The sequence below is a fragment of the Diabrotica virgifera genome, chromosome 6, assembly GCF_917563875.1.
Source record: "Diabrotica virgifera virgifera chromosome 6, PGI_DIABVI_V3a".
NCBI lineage: Eukaryota > Metazoa > Arthropoda > Insecta > Coleoptera > Chrysomelidae > Diabrotica > Diabrotica virgifera.
Genome location: NC_065448.1, coordinates 100,237,231 through 100,252,639, shown reverse-complemented (window position 1 = coordinate 100,252,639; position 15,409 = coordinate 100,237,231). Strand labels below are relative to the sequence as shown.

The window sequence follows — 15,409 nt, the reverse complement described above, 5'->3', positions numbered from 1 at the left end:
AATTTTCAAAGTTATTATTGAAATATAAGTTATTTTCTATTGGGACCGTGCAAGTTCGGCAAAGCGACCTCTATTTCTACGCTCTGTACTTTTATTCGCACTTTTAATTATATTGGCCAATTATATTAGTCCTGGTTGCTGGATAATTGTCAAGACCATAGTCCAAAAAAATAATAAGAAGAAAAAATAAGATGCAGGTTATGTTTAGCAAACGTAAACAATTGTATGTAGTAAATAAAATCAGTTATTAAAATGCAGTACTGCAAGCAAAATACAATTAATTAAATTTACCTTTATATAATAATTGCATATCATATCAATATTGTGGAGTAATATATAATTTTTCTGCGTCAATGACAGAAGGTATGAAATATACGTCAATTTGACAATTTCAATTGACAATATGAATTATTTGAGATAGTTGCAATATTTCTCCGCGACTCGCGCACGGTCGTTTCTCGTTTCCCTTTCCAAGTACTTGCACACCGCGAATACCATCAACTAGGGGATTTTTGATCGGATAAAAAATGTTAATTTAGCGGGTTTGAAACTGAAAATGTTTTAGCTAACTTTAAAAAAAAATTTCAACACTTCGTCATTTTTCCAAATATGAATATTTTTAATGTTGTTTTGAAGCTATTTCCTTGTGACATTTTTATGATTAACTATTTAGATGGGAAATAAGCCACAATTAAATTGAAAAAATAATTTTATTAACGTTTCGACGCCCAAATCGGGTGCCGTTGTCAAAATACAAAATACTACTAAATTAAACAAAAATGTTGTTGCTAAGTAGAAAAATTCTGCTAATAATTTATTTAATCTGACTCATTTATATTGGCAATTCAGACGTATATTATACATTTTAAAGTAGAAGACTTTAAAATGATATCGCCAATATTTATGAGTTGCGTTCCTGGGACGACTTTACTAAAGAAAAGTCTTTAAAGATAAGTTTATAAAGTCTTTAAAATCTTTTATAAGATAAACAGCGACTACAGAAAACAAAACAACATAAACGTCAAAAAACGTCAACAAAACTAAGTCACAAACTGTCAAAATCAAGCACAATAAGCGCAATAAATATTTAAATTGAGACGCAATATGAAACAGTACATAAAACTTGCAATGAGTTCTTATTTTCGGAAATTTATAGGGTGGCCACTTTTTTGCCGGTCAGTTTATAATTTATTTGTTGGATAAATATGTAGTCCTGTCGCCAGGGGGGGTACAACGGCCTCCTTAATTCAGATGGACTTACCCAAGTTTTTTTTATATATTTTGACCCGTAGAATACGAATTTTTTGGGTAACAGTTGATCCGGATGTCGATAAGATTGTTATAGACAAAGAACTTGAGGAATTACATAACAGTGATTTCTCGCAAAACAAAACATATTTTTGTATTTTTTGGGTCATTTTAAGCAAAAAATATTCCTACAAGTTTTTTCGTAGAATGCATAGTTTTCGAGATAACCGCGGTTGAACTTTCAAAAAATCGAAAAATTGCAATTTTTGAACCCGAATAACTTTTGATTAAAAAATAAAGTAGCAATTCTGCTTACCGCATTTGAAAGTTTAAGTCAAATTATATCGGTTTTGATTATTTGCATTGCTAAAAATTAATTTTTTTATTGTTAAACTAATCTATAAACACATAGGTTTCCCGTGCCTAATACATGCGTTTTAACGCATGCTACGTAGAAATTGCCTCGCTTGCACTTGTAGCTACTCTACCTACTCGTTCGATTTTAAATGAGAAATCATAGAAAACATCACTCACATACTAGGTGTTTACTACAGTTTACAGCTTTGTTTAACAATAAAATAATAAATTTTTAGCAATGCAAATAATCAAAACCGATATAATTTGACTTAAACTTTCAAATGCGGTAAGCAGAATTGCTACTTTATTTTTTAATCAAAAGTTATTCGGGTTTAAAATTTACAATTTTTCGATTTTTTGAAAGTTCAACCGCGGTTATCTCGAAAACTATGCATTCTACGAAAAAACTTGTAGGAATATTTTTTGCTTAAAAAGACCCAAAAAATACAAAAAGATGTTTTGTTTTGCGAGAAATCGCTGTTATGTAATTCCTCAAGTTCTTTGTCTATAACAATCTTATCGACATCCGGATCAACTGTTACCCAAAATATTCGTATTCTGCGGGTCAAAATATATAAAAAAAACTTGGGTAAGTCCATCTGAATTAAGGAGGCCGTTGTACCCCCCTGGCGACAGGACTAATGATATGAAGATAGTTTTATGGATGCCACTATTGTCACTATTATATGTTTTTGCTTAATTACATCTTTTTTAAATATAATATAGATTTATAGTAAAAATGCAGCAGTTTTTTTTGATAATGTGAACTTTGACAGACTTTTGCTATGTATAATTTTTCTATATTTTAAGGTACACTTTCCATACGTCACCGAAAATGTCTACATATTTAGTAGCGTACGCTGTGGGAGAATTCGATTTCGTGGAGAAAATATCTTCAGATGGAGTGTTAATAAGAGTATACACACCATTAGGTAAGAAGGAACAGGGAGAATTTGCCTTAGATGTTGCAACAAAGGTTTTGCCTTACTATAAGCAATATTTTGATATCGCTTACCCGCTACCAAAATTGGACTTGATTGCTGTGGGTAGCTTAGGATTTAGTGCAATGGAAAATTGGGGCCTTATTACTTATAGGTAAGTGAGAACATTAAAACTATTATCAAATTTCCCCTTCCCCTTAGTTTTTATTTTTTAGGTAGGATACGATCAAATTAAAATAAAAATTTTCAACAAATTTACACGCATAGCATAGCTGAGGCCAGGGTTGGCAAAAAACAAGGGTTTTTCAAAAACCCAAAAAAATCAGGTTTTTTGGTTTAAACCAGGTTTATTTGATTGTTCTTCTTCAGCCTTCAGTAATCCAACTTTGGACATAGGCCTCCCCCAATTCAATCCAGTGTTGTCTATTTTGCGCCACCTGTTTCCAGTTATGTCCTCCAAACTTCTTTTTGTCATCGGCCCATCTCATTTGTGGCCTTCCTCTACTTCTTCTTCCTAACCACGGTCTCAATTGTTGTATTTCGTGATTCCATCTTTTATCCTTCAGTCGGGCAATGTGTCCTGCGAAACTCAATTTTAATTTGGCAGCATGTTCTCCTGCGTCTTTTACTTTGGTTTTGCTTCTAATCCATGTATTTGTTTTTTTGTCTATGAGCCTCACCCCCAGCATTGATCTTTCCATCGCTCTCTGTCTTTACTATTTTATCCATATTGGCCTTGGTGAGTGTCCACGTCTGTGAACCATACGTAAGTATAGGGAGGATACACTGATCATAAACTCTGGTTCTCAAATGTTGTTCTATTTTAGTGTTTTTCAAGATCCAACTCAGTTTTCAAAATCCTGCCCACGCTAACCTTATTCTTCTAGTAACTTCGGCAGTTTTATTTTCTTTGTTAACTTTCATTATCTGTCCCAGGTAGATGTATTCGCGTCATTCAACGTTATTTTTGTAATGTTCGGTGTATTCGTCATTTCTTTTGTTTTTTCCAAGTTCATCTTAAGACCTACTTTTTCCGAAGCTTGAAATAGTTGCGTCATCATGGTCTGTAATTCTTCGAAACTTGTAGCGAATACTACAATGTCGTCAGCATATCTTAAATGACTCAGTTTTCTTCCATTAACATTTATTCCTTTATCTACCCAGTTAATGTCTTTGAACACGTCTTCAAGTCCCAGTGTGAACAGCTTTGGTGAAATAACGTCTCCCTGGCTAACTCCTCTGTTGATTGGTATAGCTTTGGTTTTCTCATCTATTTGTATTTTCATTGTAGCTTTCTTATTGGGACCGTGCAAGTTCGGCAAAGCGACCCCTATTTCTACGCTCTGCAACTTTATTCGCACTTTTAATTATATTGTCCAATTATATTAGTCCTGGTTACTGGATAATTGTCAAGGCCATAGCCCAAAAAAATAATGTAAACAATTGTATGTAGTAAATAAAATTAGTTATTAAAGTGCAGTACTGCAAGCAAAATACAATTAATTAAATTTATCTTTATATAATAATTGCATATCATATCAATATTGTGGAGCAATATATAATTTTTCTGCTTCAATGATACAAGGTATGAAATATACGTCAATTTGACAATTTCAATTGATAATATGAATTATTTAAGATAGTTGCAATATTTATCCGCGACTCGCGCACGGTCGTTTCTCGTTTCCCTTCCAAGTACTTGCACACCGCGAATAAATATTATGTATGAGCATTCTGTATCGAGAATCTATCCTGCAGTTGTTCATAGCTTTCTCTATTGCCCAAAGTTCTATGGAGTCGAATGCCTTTTCATAATCAACGAAGCCAATGTATAAGTTCAAGTGATATTCATTGGCTTTCTCTATTAGCGTTCTGACTGTAAGAAGATGATCCGCTGTACTGTAACCCTTTCGGAATCCTGTGCTCTACCGGTTGATAGCTATCAAGCTTCGACGATAGCCTATTAGTTATTACTCTCATAAACAGTTTGTACATTTGGGACAACAGGGAAATTGGCCTATAGTTCTTCAGATCTCCCCTGTCTCCTTTTTTGAAGAGAATTATTGTCAAGCTTTCTTTCCAATCATCTGGGACTTCTCCTTTGTGAAGGCATTCGTTGAAAAGATTTTTCAATTCTTCGAGAATAATTTCACTCCCCTCCTTTAACATTTCGGCAAGTATTCGATCTGGGCCCGGAACCTTATTGTTCTTTAGTTGTGCCATAGCTTGGTTTATTTCGAAGGATTCTATATTAAGGAGTACTTCTGAGTTCACATTTATTATCTTTTTCTTAAGATTTTCCTTTGCTGTGTTATCTGGGTCTTTGTTTGAGGAATATAAATCACGGTAAAATGTTTGTGTAACTTTTATGATTTTGTTCTTTTCTCTTGTTCCTTTTTCATCTTTATCTTTTAATGAGATTATTAGAGGCTTTCCTAAGTTTGGTCTTAAGCATTTTAGGCCTCGATTCTTTTCTATAATTTGTTTATTCAATCCTTTGAAACCATCGGTGTTTCGCTTTCTTTCGCTTAGAAATAGGCGTTTCTTTTCCATCAACCGTTTTGTTCCAACGTTTATTTTGTCTTCTTTACTTTTCGTTTTCTTTGCCACAGTCAGGCCTGCTTTCAAGAGCTTTCGTTGCATTTCTCTATTAATTGTGTTCATGTCGGTATTTTCTTGTTGATAATATCCTACAAATTCTTCTCTTAAGACTTCTCTGTACTCATCTCCCTTCTGTCGGATTTTAGTTTGATCTATCTGATTATAATTATGTGGCCTGCTTCTACGGGTTTTGGTCTGTTTAAAAACAATCCTTGCTCTTAAAGGACGATGATCGCTGCCAGTTGTGAATTGATTGAGAGCAGTTATGTCTTCAAAAATGTCTTTCTTCCCACATAAGAAGTAATCGATCTCGTTTTTCGACTTTTTATCGGGAGATATCGACGTCCATTTTCGGTTTGCTTGTTTTTGAAATATGTGTTCATGGCATATAAATTTTGTTGTTCTAAGAAGTTATATAATTTTCTCCTCTTGCATTTCGTGTGCCATAACCATGCATCCCTATTTTAGTTTCAGTATTTTCTTCTTTTTTACCTAATTTTGCGTTGAAATCTCCCATAATTATAGTATATCTTGTATCATTTTCATCTAATGCTGTTATCAGATCTTCGTAGAACATTTCAACTTCCTCTTCCTGATGTGATGTTGTGGGAGCATACACTTGTATTACCTTTATCTTAGTTTTATTATATATAAGCTACTCTATAAGAAACGCTTTTATATGTTGAAATGTAATATCTTTAAACGTAAATAATATTCAACTAACTCGAAACGACAATAAGTTCGAAAATACAAAAATAGAATTTATTTATCTTTAGTTTCTTCATTTTCGGCAGATGTATTAAAAACTTTAAATAAAAACAGCAATTTGGTTTTTTGCTTAAAAAAGTCAGTTGGTTTAAACCAGTTTGGTTTTTTTTTCTTAAAACAACCACTTGGTTTAAACCAGTTTGTTTTTTTTTTTCTTAAAAAAACCACTTGGTTTAAACCTAGGTTTCAAGCATATTGGTTTAAACCTGCCAACCCTGGCTGAGGCTTTTACAAAACATGTCTATTTTTATAGACTCGTAGCAAAGAATATAGTACTCTCCTAGAAGAGTACTGCGCTGTAACGTTTTAGCATAGGATTTGTGTTCCTACTGAGTAGGTGCATGTGGCCTGACAACGACTACGAAGCTTGCGCGATCTCCTCACCACCGCGGCCGCAACATCCCTCGTCAACAAGCCTGCTTCTAAAATATGGAAGAGTGGAGCAACTTTCTTTAGATACTTAATACTTATTTTCTTACCTTAATGCCATGTGGTTGTGTGCGTACAATACTTGCCTTAAATCTCTTAAACTTTTGCATTATATAAAATTAGAGATTAAAAACTACTAATGCAACTAATAAAAAATAAAATATTAATATGTTTACTTTTAATACCTGAATTTTTTAGAACTGAACTACATAAAAAATATTGTGATTCAAATTTTCAATTTAAATGTGTACAAATCTAGAAATAATATAATTAAAACTAAAGGTTCCAAACTAAGGCCAGAAAACAAAGCAAAAGAACTGTTCTCTTATAAAATATTAATAAAATTAATTAAAAGTCAGTCACGTGGACAGAAGTTCCAAAAAAAATTCTAAGGTGTTTCGATGAAAAAACAATTGCCGATCTCGTTATTATGGTAGAAATGCTTTTTAGCACATACACTAAATAATTGTCATTTACAGTTTGAAAATTCTAAATTATAAAGTGTTATTTTGGATTTTCAAATTTTAAAAATCAATAAGTATAAACACTTACTAAAATTAAACCTGCGAGCACAGCGGCGCAGCTTCTGACTGCAGAGACGATGAGAACAAATGAAGACCACAGGAAAATAACTTGATAAGTCACATTTTTGGTTTTGTTCAGGAGAACATTTTAAAGTTTAAAACATTAAAAATGTGATTATGATTTTAAAACATTAAAATACATCTTACAATTATTAATTATTAATAAAAAGAAAAAAAATTGATATATTGGTGGTTGGATTACATTTTAGTTTTTTTAAATATACACTCACCATCGCAAAAAACGGGCACCCCAAAAAATGGGTCATTTTTAATGTCTTGTATTTTCCTAAACCTGATGTCCGATTTAAGTAATTTTTTTAATATGTTATAGCCTTATTCTTTATCAATATCGCTGTAATAATATTGTTGCTAGACAGGTACATTGTCATTGTATACAGGGTGTACGAATCAAACTGTGTTTTTTTCTGAAACTTTGGAACACCCTGTGGAATGTTCTAGCTTTTATAAAATACTGAAATTAAAATCCAACTATAGCCTCAGGTTTTCTTAACATTCTGTTTTTTGCTTCATTCGCTTATGTTGGATAATAAAAAAGTTAGGCACTTTAACAACTACCCCTGTTTTTCGTCAATACAGGGTGTTTTTAAATAAGTACGGCAAACTTTAAGGGGTAATTCTGCATGATAAAATAATGACAGTTTGCTTTATAAACGTATGCCCGCAAATGCTTCGTTTTCGAGATAGGGGGTGTTGAAATTGTTCTTAAAAACTGACGATTTATTTATTGCTCTAAAACGGTTTGTGATATGCAAATGAAATTTGGTAGATTTTAAGAGGAAGTTATTGCGCATTTTTTTGGCATAAAATTAAGAATTTTATATTCACCATTGGCGTGCATACTGGATATATCTAAAATGTTTATACCCGTATGCACGCCAATGGTGACTATAAAATTCTTAATTGTATGCCAAAAAAAAAAAAAAAAATGCGCAATAACTACCTCTTAAAATCATCCAAATTTCATTTGCATATCACAAACCGTTTTAGAGCAATAAATAAATCGTCAGTTTGTAAGAACAATTTCAACACCCCTATCTCGGAAACGAAGCATTTGCGGGCATACGTTTATAAAGCAAACTGTCATTATTTTATCATGCAGAATTACCCCTTAAAGTTTGCCGTACTTATTTAAAAACACCCTGTATTGACGAAAAACAGGGGTAGTTGTTAAGGTGCCTAACTTTTTTATTATCCAACATAAGCGAATTAATCAAAAAAGAGAATGTTAAGAAAACCTGAGGCTATAGTTGGGTTTTAATTTCAGTATTTTATAAAAGCTAGAACATTCCACAGGGTGTTCCAAAGTTTGAGAAAAAAACACAGTTTGATTCGTACGCCCTGTATACAATGACAATGTACCTGTCTAGCAACAATATTATTACAGCGATATTGATAAAGAATAAGGCTATAACATATTAAAAAAATTACTTAAATCGGACATCAGGTTTGGGAAATACAAGACATTAAAAATGACCCATTTTTTGGGGTGCCCGTTTTTTGTGCCGGTGAGTGTATATTGCATATTAATTACATGGACTTATCAACGTTTTCTCCTGTTTGGAATGGACATGTCAAGTTCTTTTCCTGTACAGGGTTTTTTTAAACACTTGTATCTTTTGACTTATCAAGTTATTACTCTGTATTGTGTTACTCTTAGAAACTAAGTAAAGCTACAAATTGGTATTAAAAACGACAAATGTCAAATATGGACTTATCATGTTCTTTCCCTGTGGTCTTCAAATATTATTTAATTTAGTTCTTGCTAATTGAAACCTGCACTTATTAGATCGTACGTCGATGTAAATAATATAAATAAAGTCTCTAAAAATGATAAATTTTTAATCTATTGATGTGATGAAATGGTTACTCTATTATTAAAAATTTAAATAATTAATATAAAAAATATTGTTATAAATAATACTTAAGTTACTGTTATTGATGCCTAATCTCTTATTAATACAATTTGATTTTTTTATCCAATCCTTCTTCTTAACGTGCCCTATCAAGTCCATTTGACGTTGGCGATTAACATGGCGAAACTGTCTCTGTCTCGTTGTAACTTTTGTTTATCCAATTCATTTCTTTAAATTCCCTTTTACGTAAATTTATTTCCCTTTCCCAAATTTTTGCTTCTTGAAAAATGAAAACATGATCATCATTAATCACATGCTCTGCCAAAGCACAAGATGTGACATCTCTTGTCCGATCCGTCAAAGACAACATTCCAAATGAACAACACGAAGTTTATGAAATTCCTTGTGCAGACTGCCCCCGATCTTACATAGGAAAACCAATCGTAAAATCCAAAATAGGATTTATGAACATTCCATATCTGTTCGTAATTCCGATTCAGTTTCAGCCCTAGGCCAACACCATCTTCATACAGGTCACAAAATTGACTTTAAACACTCCAGAACCATAGCCCCCATCCGCTTCTATAAACCAAGGATTATCCGAGAATCCATAGAAATCGAAAAACGGCCATTGTCTCAATAAAAGAGATGACGGCATCCGTTTGCCTTCGACTTGGAGACCCCTCCTAAAGAAAACATCGTCCTCTCCATCTACCAATCAAATTCCCGCCGTAAAAAATCTTCGCGCCAACTCACACTTCCGCCAATCCAAATTATATCAAAGAGTTACGTGCCGCTTTTTCATTGTGTTGTTGGAAAAAATCATTTTTAATTCAAAGTTATAAAATTTTATTTATATGCAATAAAAAAATAAATACTTTTAATATGGCAGTTTTCATACTTCTTTAAGTTTTTAAATTATAAATGTAATAATTTAATATATTAAAAATAAAGATTTTATTGTGAAAAAGAGTTTGCAAATCAATGGCATCGAAATTTTATTTGATCTGGATTCAAAGTTAAATTGCTCTGTACTAGTGATGTAACGAATGTCATTTTTTGAACATTCGCGAATGCGAATGCGAATATCTGTTACCGACATTCGCGAATGCGGATGCGAATGCGAATATTCAGTTTTTTTTTTAATTTGTTTCTATTTTGCAATGTTTTCTAAATTTTATAATAAGAAATTAATAGATATTTAGTGCAAATCAATCCGAATCTTCGCTTTATTTTATTACTTCTTCTTTCTCATAATCCTTTGTGCCCTTCAGTGCGTTGGATATAGGGTTCCGCTCCGCTTCTTATCCATTTCTTCCACGCACTTCTATTCGTAGCCAGTTTGTTCATATCTCTTATAGTCATGTCTCTCTTTTCACCCATATTATGGATTTGGTCTATCCATGTCTTCCTCGGCCTTCCCTTTTTTTGTTACGAATTTTGGCTTAATGTACTTTGACTTAACCAGTTCAATTGTTAGTTTTTGATCTTCCATATGTCATTATCGGATTAACTATGCTATCTATTCCTGATTTCCCAAAATTTGTATTATTTAACCCTCGTAAGGCGGTGCTTAGATTCTTACGTAAACAACGGTGCGGGGTGCATTTGCACCCCATCCGTATATCCATTTTTTTATATGTGAACGTTGGGGAAATTGATTTGAAAGATAATTAGGACTTGTTTTTCATATTGAATTGGGATACACAGCATCTCAATAAACATCATATTACAAATAAACCTTTTAATAATTAAATGCCCGTGGTAATGTTTGTTTAATAAATACGAGTAACCTAGTTTTGCATGCTAGTATTTGATACAAGGTCGAGTTGCAATAATATTCAGTGGGTGTTTATTAACAGTCAGCACTTTAAATCACGGTCACCTCGGCTTACCAAAACAGTAAATAAACAATAACCGACTTTAATTATATTTTTTACGAGAACGGATAAATCAATTAGCAGTTGAGATTCGACGGGGTAACATCGATTTCAAGTAAATAATATACCACCAGTTATTTCCTGTGATATATTTAACGTGTAAATAAATGTCTTAACAACGAACTATATTTACTACATCAACCCTCATAGTCGGGGTAACCACCCCTCAGTATCCAGGGTGGCTCAGAAGGCGGGAGCCACCATATGGCGATCCAAGACCAGGCGAGAACTCAGAACTAGCAGTCTAGGACGAGTATAGAAATGGAGAAAAACGTCAATGTTTCGGCACCTCGACCACCCTAGACAACAGTGTGGTACCTACATGGAAATAATGGAGACATCAGGCCGACGCGGAGCTGAATGGAATAGAATGGAGACGGAACTACCATATGGAATTTCGTGTGGACAATGGACAATGCTATGGAACGTGCAGCGAGGACTTTTTGCGTGATACGAACACAGACCGTGTAAAAGTGGTAAGTCCATATTATCTATTTTTATGGTATTTCCTGATTCGTATAATATAAAATATAAAGTATAAAGTAATATTAACGTAATTATCATTTAAGACGCACATTACCTTTTAAGTTTTACCTATTTTTACTTAATTATTCTATTTTAATTTCCTTATGATACCAATATTTATCAAAATATACAGATTTTTTTTTAACCCTGATATTAGTTATTATAGGACGTAATGATACATTTTATTTGATACTGATTTTTATATGTTTTTTATATATTTACCAACATATTTTATCTTTGCTGATTCTTATCCATTTATTATTTGACTACTGATTTTTATTACATTTGTAATGGCTAAGCAGTAGACCCCTTTTTAATGGTGATTTATATTGAGTGATATACTGATTTTTATGGCAATTTACTATATTTTTACTATTTTTGACATAATATTTTTCATATATATTTACTATACCGCGTAAGACTGTCAAATTTATGCGTTCGTTACGGGTACAGGAATAAGAAAATTATGAATAAATAAGTAGCAACAAAGTTACTTGGGAAGATTCCATCAAAATAGTTGAGGAGATTACGCAAGAAGTAACAAGACAAAGTAGAAGGGTCTTGAAGAAGAAAGTACCTAAATCTAAGGATATACAAGAAGAAGTAACGACACAGCTAATTAAATTGTATAACAAATTCACACATTTAACGAAGAAAAATTGGGAAGCGCTATCGGACAAACAAAGAGAAGCGTGCAACAAATATTTCGGAAAAATAAGAGACAAAGTTATACGCTCATTTCAAGCTGTAAACTTAAGGACAGTAGTTCCAAGTTCAATACATCAACTAATCGACAAGGAAATAGAGGAAGAACAAAGCGACGAAGAAGTAGAAGAGGAAAAAAGTGACGAGGAGATAGAGGAAAAAATTGACGAGGAAATAAAACAGGGAAAAAGCGACATAAAACAAGAGATAAAAATATTAAACATGGCTCTGACAATCAACGATTTTTTGAATATTGCAAGCAAGGTATTGCCCAACGAGTTTGATGGAAGCGCAGGGAAATTACAACCATTTTTAGACGCATTAGAGTTACTTGGAAAAATAGCAGAAGGACATGAAGAAACAGCAATAACATTAATAAAAACAAGATTGACTAATAAGGCTAGAAATCTGATAACTACAGAGGATACGATCCCACTTATAGCAGCGGCACTGAAGAAAGAATTAAGAGGTGACAATCCGAAAACGATAATAGACAAGTTAACAAAGAAAAGGCAAGGAAACAAAGATGCAGCAGTGTACGCATCCGAAGTAGAGGAATTAGCGGAACAGTTGAAAGTAGCATACATAGCGGAAGGAATGCCATTGGAGCTAGCGAAAAAATACACAACGGAAACAGTTGTAGCAACAATGAAGCGAAACGTTAATACGGATAGAGCAAAGTTAATACTGGAGGCAGGTAGTAGTATCTAAATTTTTATCGATTGATACGACAGAGGAGAACACACAGGGAAGAGTGTTCAATTATAGGACGAATTATGAAAATAGGAGAGGACAACAGCAATACCGAAGAGGATACCACAACAAATACGACAGAGGAAGAAGAAATAACTTCGGACAACGGAACGAAGGAGAAGAAACAGGAAACCAACGGAATTATTCCAACAGAGGATATAGACAATTCAACAACCAAACGTACAGAGGAAGCCAGAGAGGAGGACGAAACAGAAACGTAAGGCTACTTGAGTTAGAAGACAGCCAAGAGGAAACAGAAAACCAGCAGTTGGGGTTTTGAATGAACGAAACAAGGAAAGTACACAGTCAGAAGTGGAATATAATATATACAACTTCGACTTAAACCTAACGAATTTTGTACGAATGAAAACAGGAATCCTAGAAAACACAAATACCTTTATCATAGACACAGGAGCTGATATTTCAATACTAAAATGTTCACAAGATTTTATGAAGGAACATGTGAAACCAAACACAAAAGCGAAAATAAAAGGAGTAACTAAAGGAGAATTACAAACAATGGGAGAAGTTGAAACAACACTAGAAGTAAAAGGATCTCGATTTGAGCATATCTTTCAATTAGTGGAACCTAGCTTTCCTATTCCAACCGACGGAATCATTGGGAGAGACTTCATTTCAAATTTTCAATGCATACTAGACTATGCTAACCTTAAAATGCACATTAAAGAGGACAACGATTGTTACATTAGTACAAACATTTTGGATAATATAGATAATGACACGATAATAATACCGCCCAGATGTGAAATTTACAGAATCGTAAAAATTTTTCAAACGCTGAAGAACGACAGGATAGTGGAACAACAAGAAATACAACCAGGAATATTCATAGCGAGAGCAATTATTTCAAGTAATAATCCGTACATCAAAATTTTGAACACAACCTACGAAACAGTAAAAGTAGAGACAAACGAAATCAAAACATTAGACATTAAATTATTCAACATATATAGACTGATCAACGACAGCAAGGATAGGAAAAAGGAATTACGGGAATCATTGAAGTTAGACATTCCAGAATACATACGCGATAAGTTAGTATCTTTATGTGAAAATGATTCAGATATATTCGCCCTAAGGCACGACATGCTAACATGTAACAACTTCTACGAGCAGAAACTGAGAGTTAAAGACCAAACTCCGGTATACATTAAAAACTATAGGACACCTCATGCACAAACAGAGGAATTAAACCGGCAAGTGCAAAAACTGAGAGACCAAGGAATAATAGAACCGTCTACATCAGAATACAACAGCCCAGTAGTACTGGTACCGAAAAAGGCGATAGATGGAAATAAAGCATGGAGATTATGCATAGATTTTAGACAACTGAACAAGAAAATAGTCACAGACAAATTTCCTTTACCAAGGATAGACTCGATACTAGATCAACTAGGAAGAGCAAAATGGTTTTCAGTTATAGACTTAATGTCAGGTTTTCACCAGATACCATTAGAAAAATCATCGAGAAAATACACATCGTTTAGCACAGAAAATGGAGCATTTCAATTTACCAGATTACCTTTTGGATTAAATGTAAGCCCAAATAGCTTTTCAAGGATGATGTCAATAGCATTTTCGGGATTAATACCAGACAAAGCATTTCTTTACATGGACGATATAGTAGTGATAGGAATATCTGAAAAACATCACCTAGACAACCTGAAAAAGACATTTGAGACATGTCGAAAATTCAATTTGAAACTTAACCCAGGAAAATGTCATTTTTTTAGAAGAGAAGTAACATATTTAGGACATGATCTTTCTCAGGAAGGAGTATCACCGGACAAAGCGAAATATGCAACGATTGAACAATATCCGACACCTAAGACAGCGGAAGAAACAAAAAGATTCGTAGCATTTTGTAACTATTATAGACGTTTTATTCAAAATTTTGCTGAAATATGCAGACCACTCAACAGATTATCAAGAAAAGGAGTAGAATTTTTTTGGTCAGAAGAATGTGAAAAAGCATTCAATAAGCTTAAATCATCTCTGATGAAGCCACCGATCCTAAAATATCCAGATTTCAATAAACAATTCATCCTAACAACAGACGCATCCAACGAGAGTTGTTCAGCAATTTTAAGTCAAGATTATAACGGAATAGACCTACCTATAGCATACGCATCAAGAAGTTTTAATAAAGGAGAATGTAATAAACCTATAATCGTTAAGGAATTACTAGCGATTCATTGGGGAATTAATCATTTCAAATGTTATTTATATGGAGCACCAACATTTTTAGTAAAAACGGATCATCAACCACTAACACATTTATTTGCAATGAAAGAACCAACTTCGAAACTTACAAGAATCAGATTAGATTTAGAGGAATACGATTTCGAAATAGAATACATAACAGGGAAAAATAACTATGCAGATAGTCTTTCAAGAATAACATTACATCAACTAAAGAACCTATACATAGACAATACCCATATATTAGCTATAACACGAGCTCAAGCAAGAGAAAATAAGAAGGAAGCAAGGCAAACGAAGGCAGAAAGCGAACTCGCACTACAGCCAGAAGCCCACAAACAGACAGTAAGAAAGGTACTAAATAATTTAGAGGCGCATAGACTACCAATTTTGTCTTTTGGAGCAGAACTAATCTCACCAAGGCTGAGCATTAGGGTCAAAAACAAAATAAAGTGCAGCAA

The 15,409-nt window shown here is 33.3% G+C and overlaps 1 protein-coding gene across 3 annotated transcripts in view; it reads left to right on the top strand.

Annotated features, from left to right (window-relative positions):
* The window catches only part of LOC126886651 (puromycin-sensitive aminopeptidase-like), a 101,671-nt gene that overhangs the window by 37,736 nt on the left and 48,526 nt on the right, over positions 1-15,409 (top strand). For all 3 annotated transcript variants that reach the window (XM_050653646.1, XM_050653644.1, XM_050653645.1), the window contains one exon: positions 2,416-2,700. In XM_050653646.1, the coding sequence (XP_050509603.1) occupies positions 2,416-2,700 (285 nt within the window). The remainder of the gene's footprint in view (positions 1-2,415; positions 2,701-15,409) is intronic.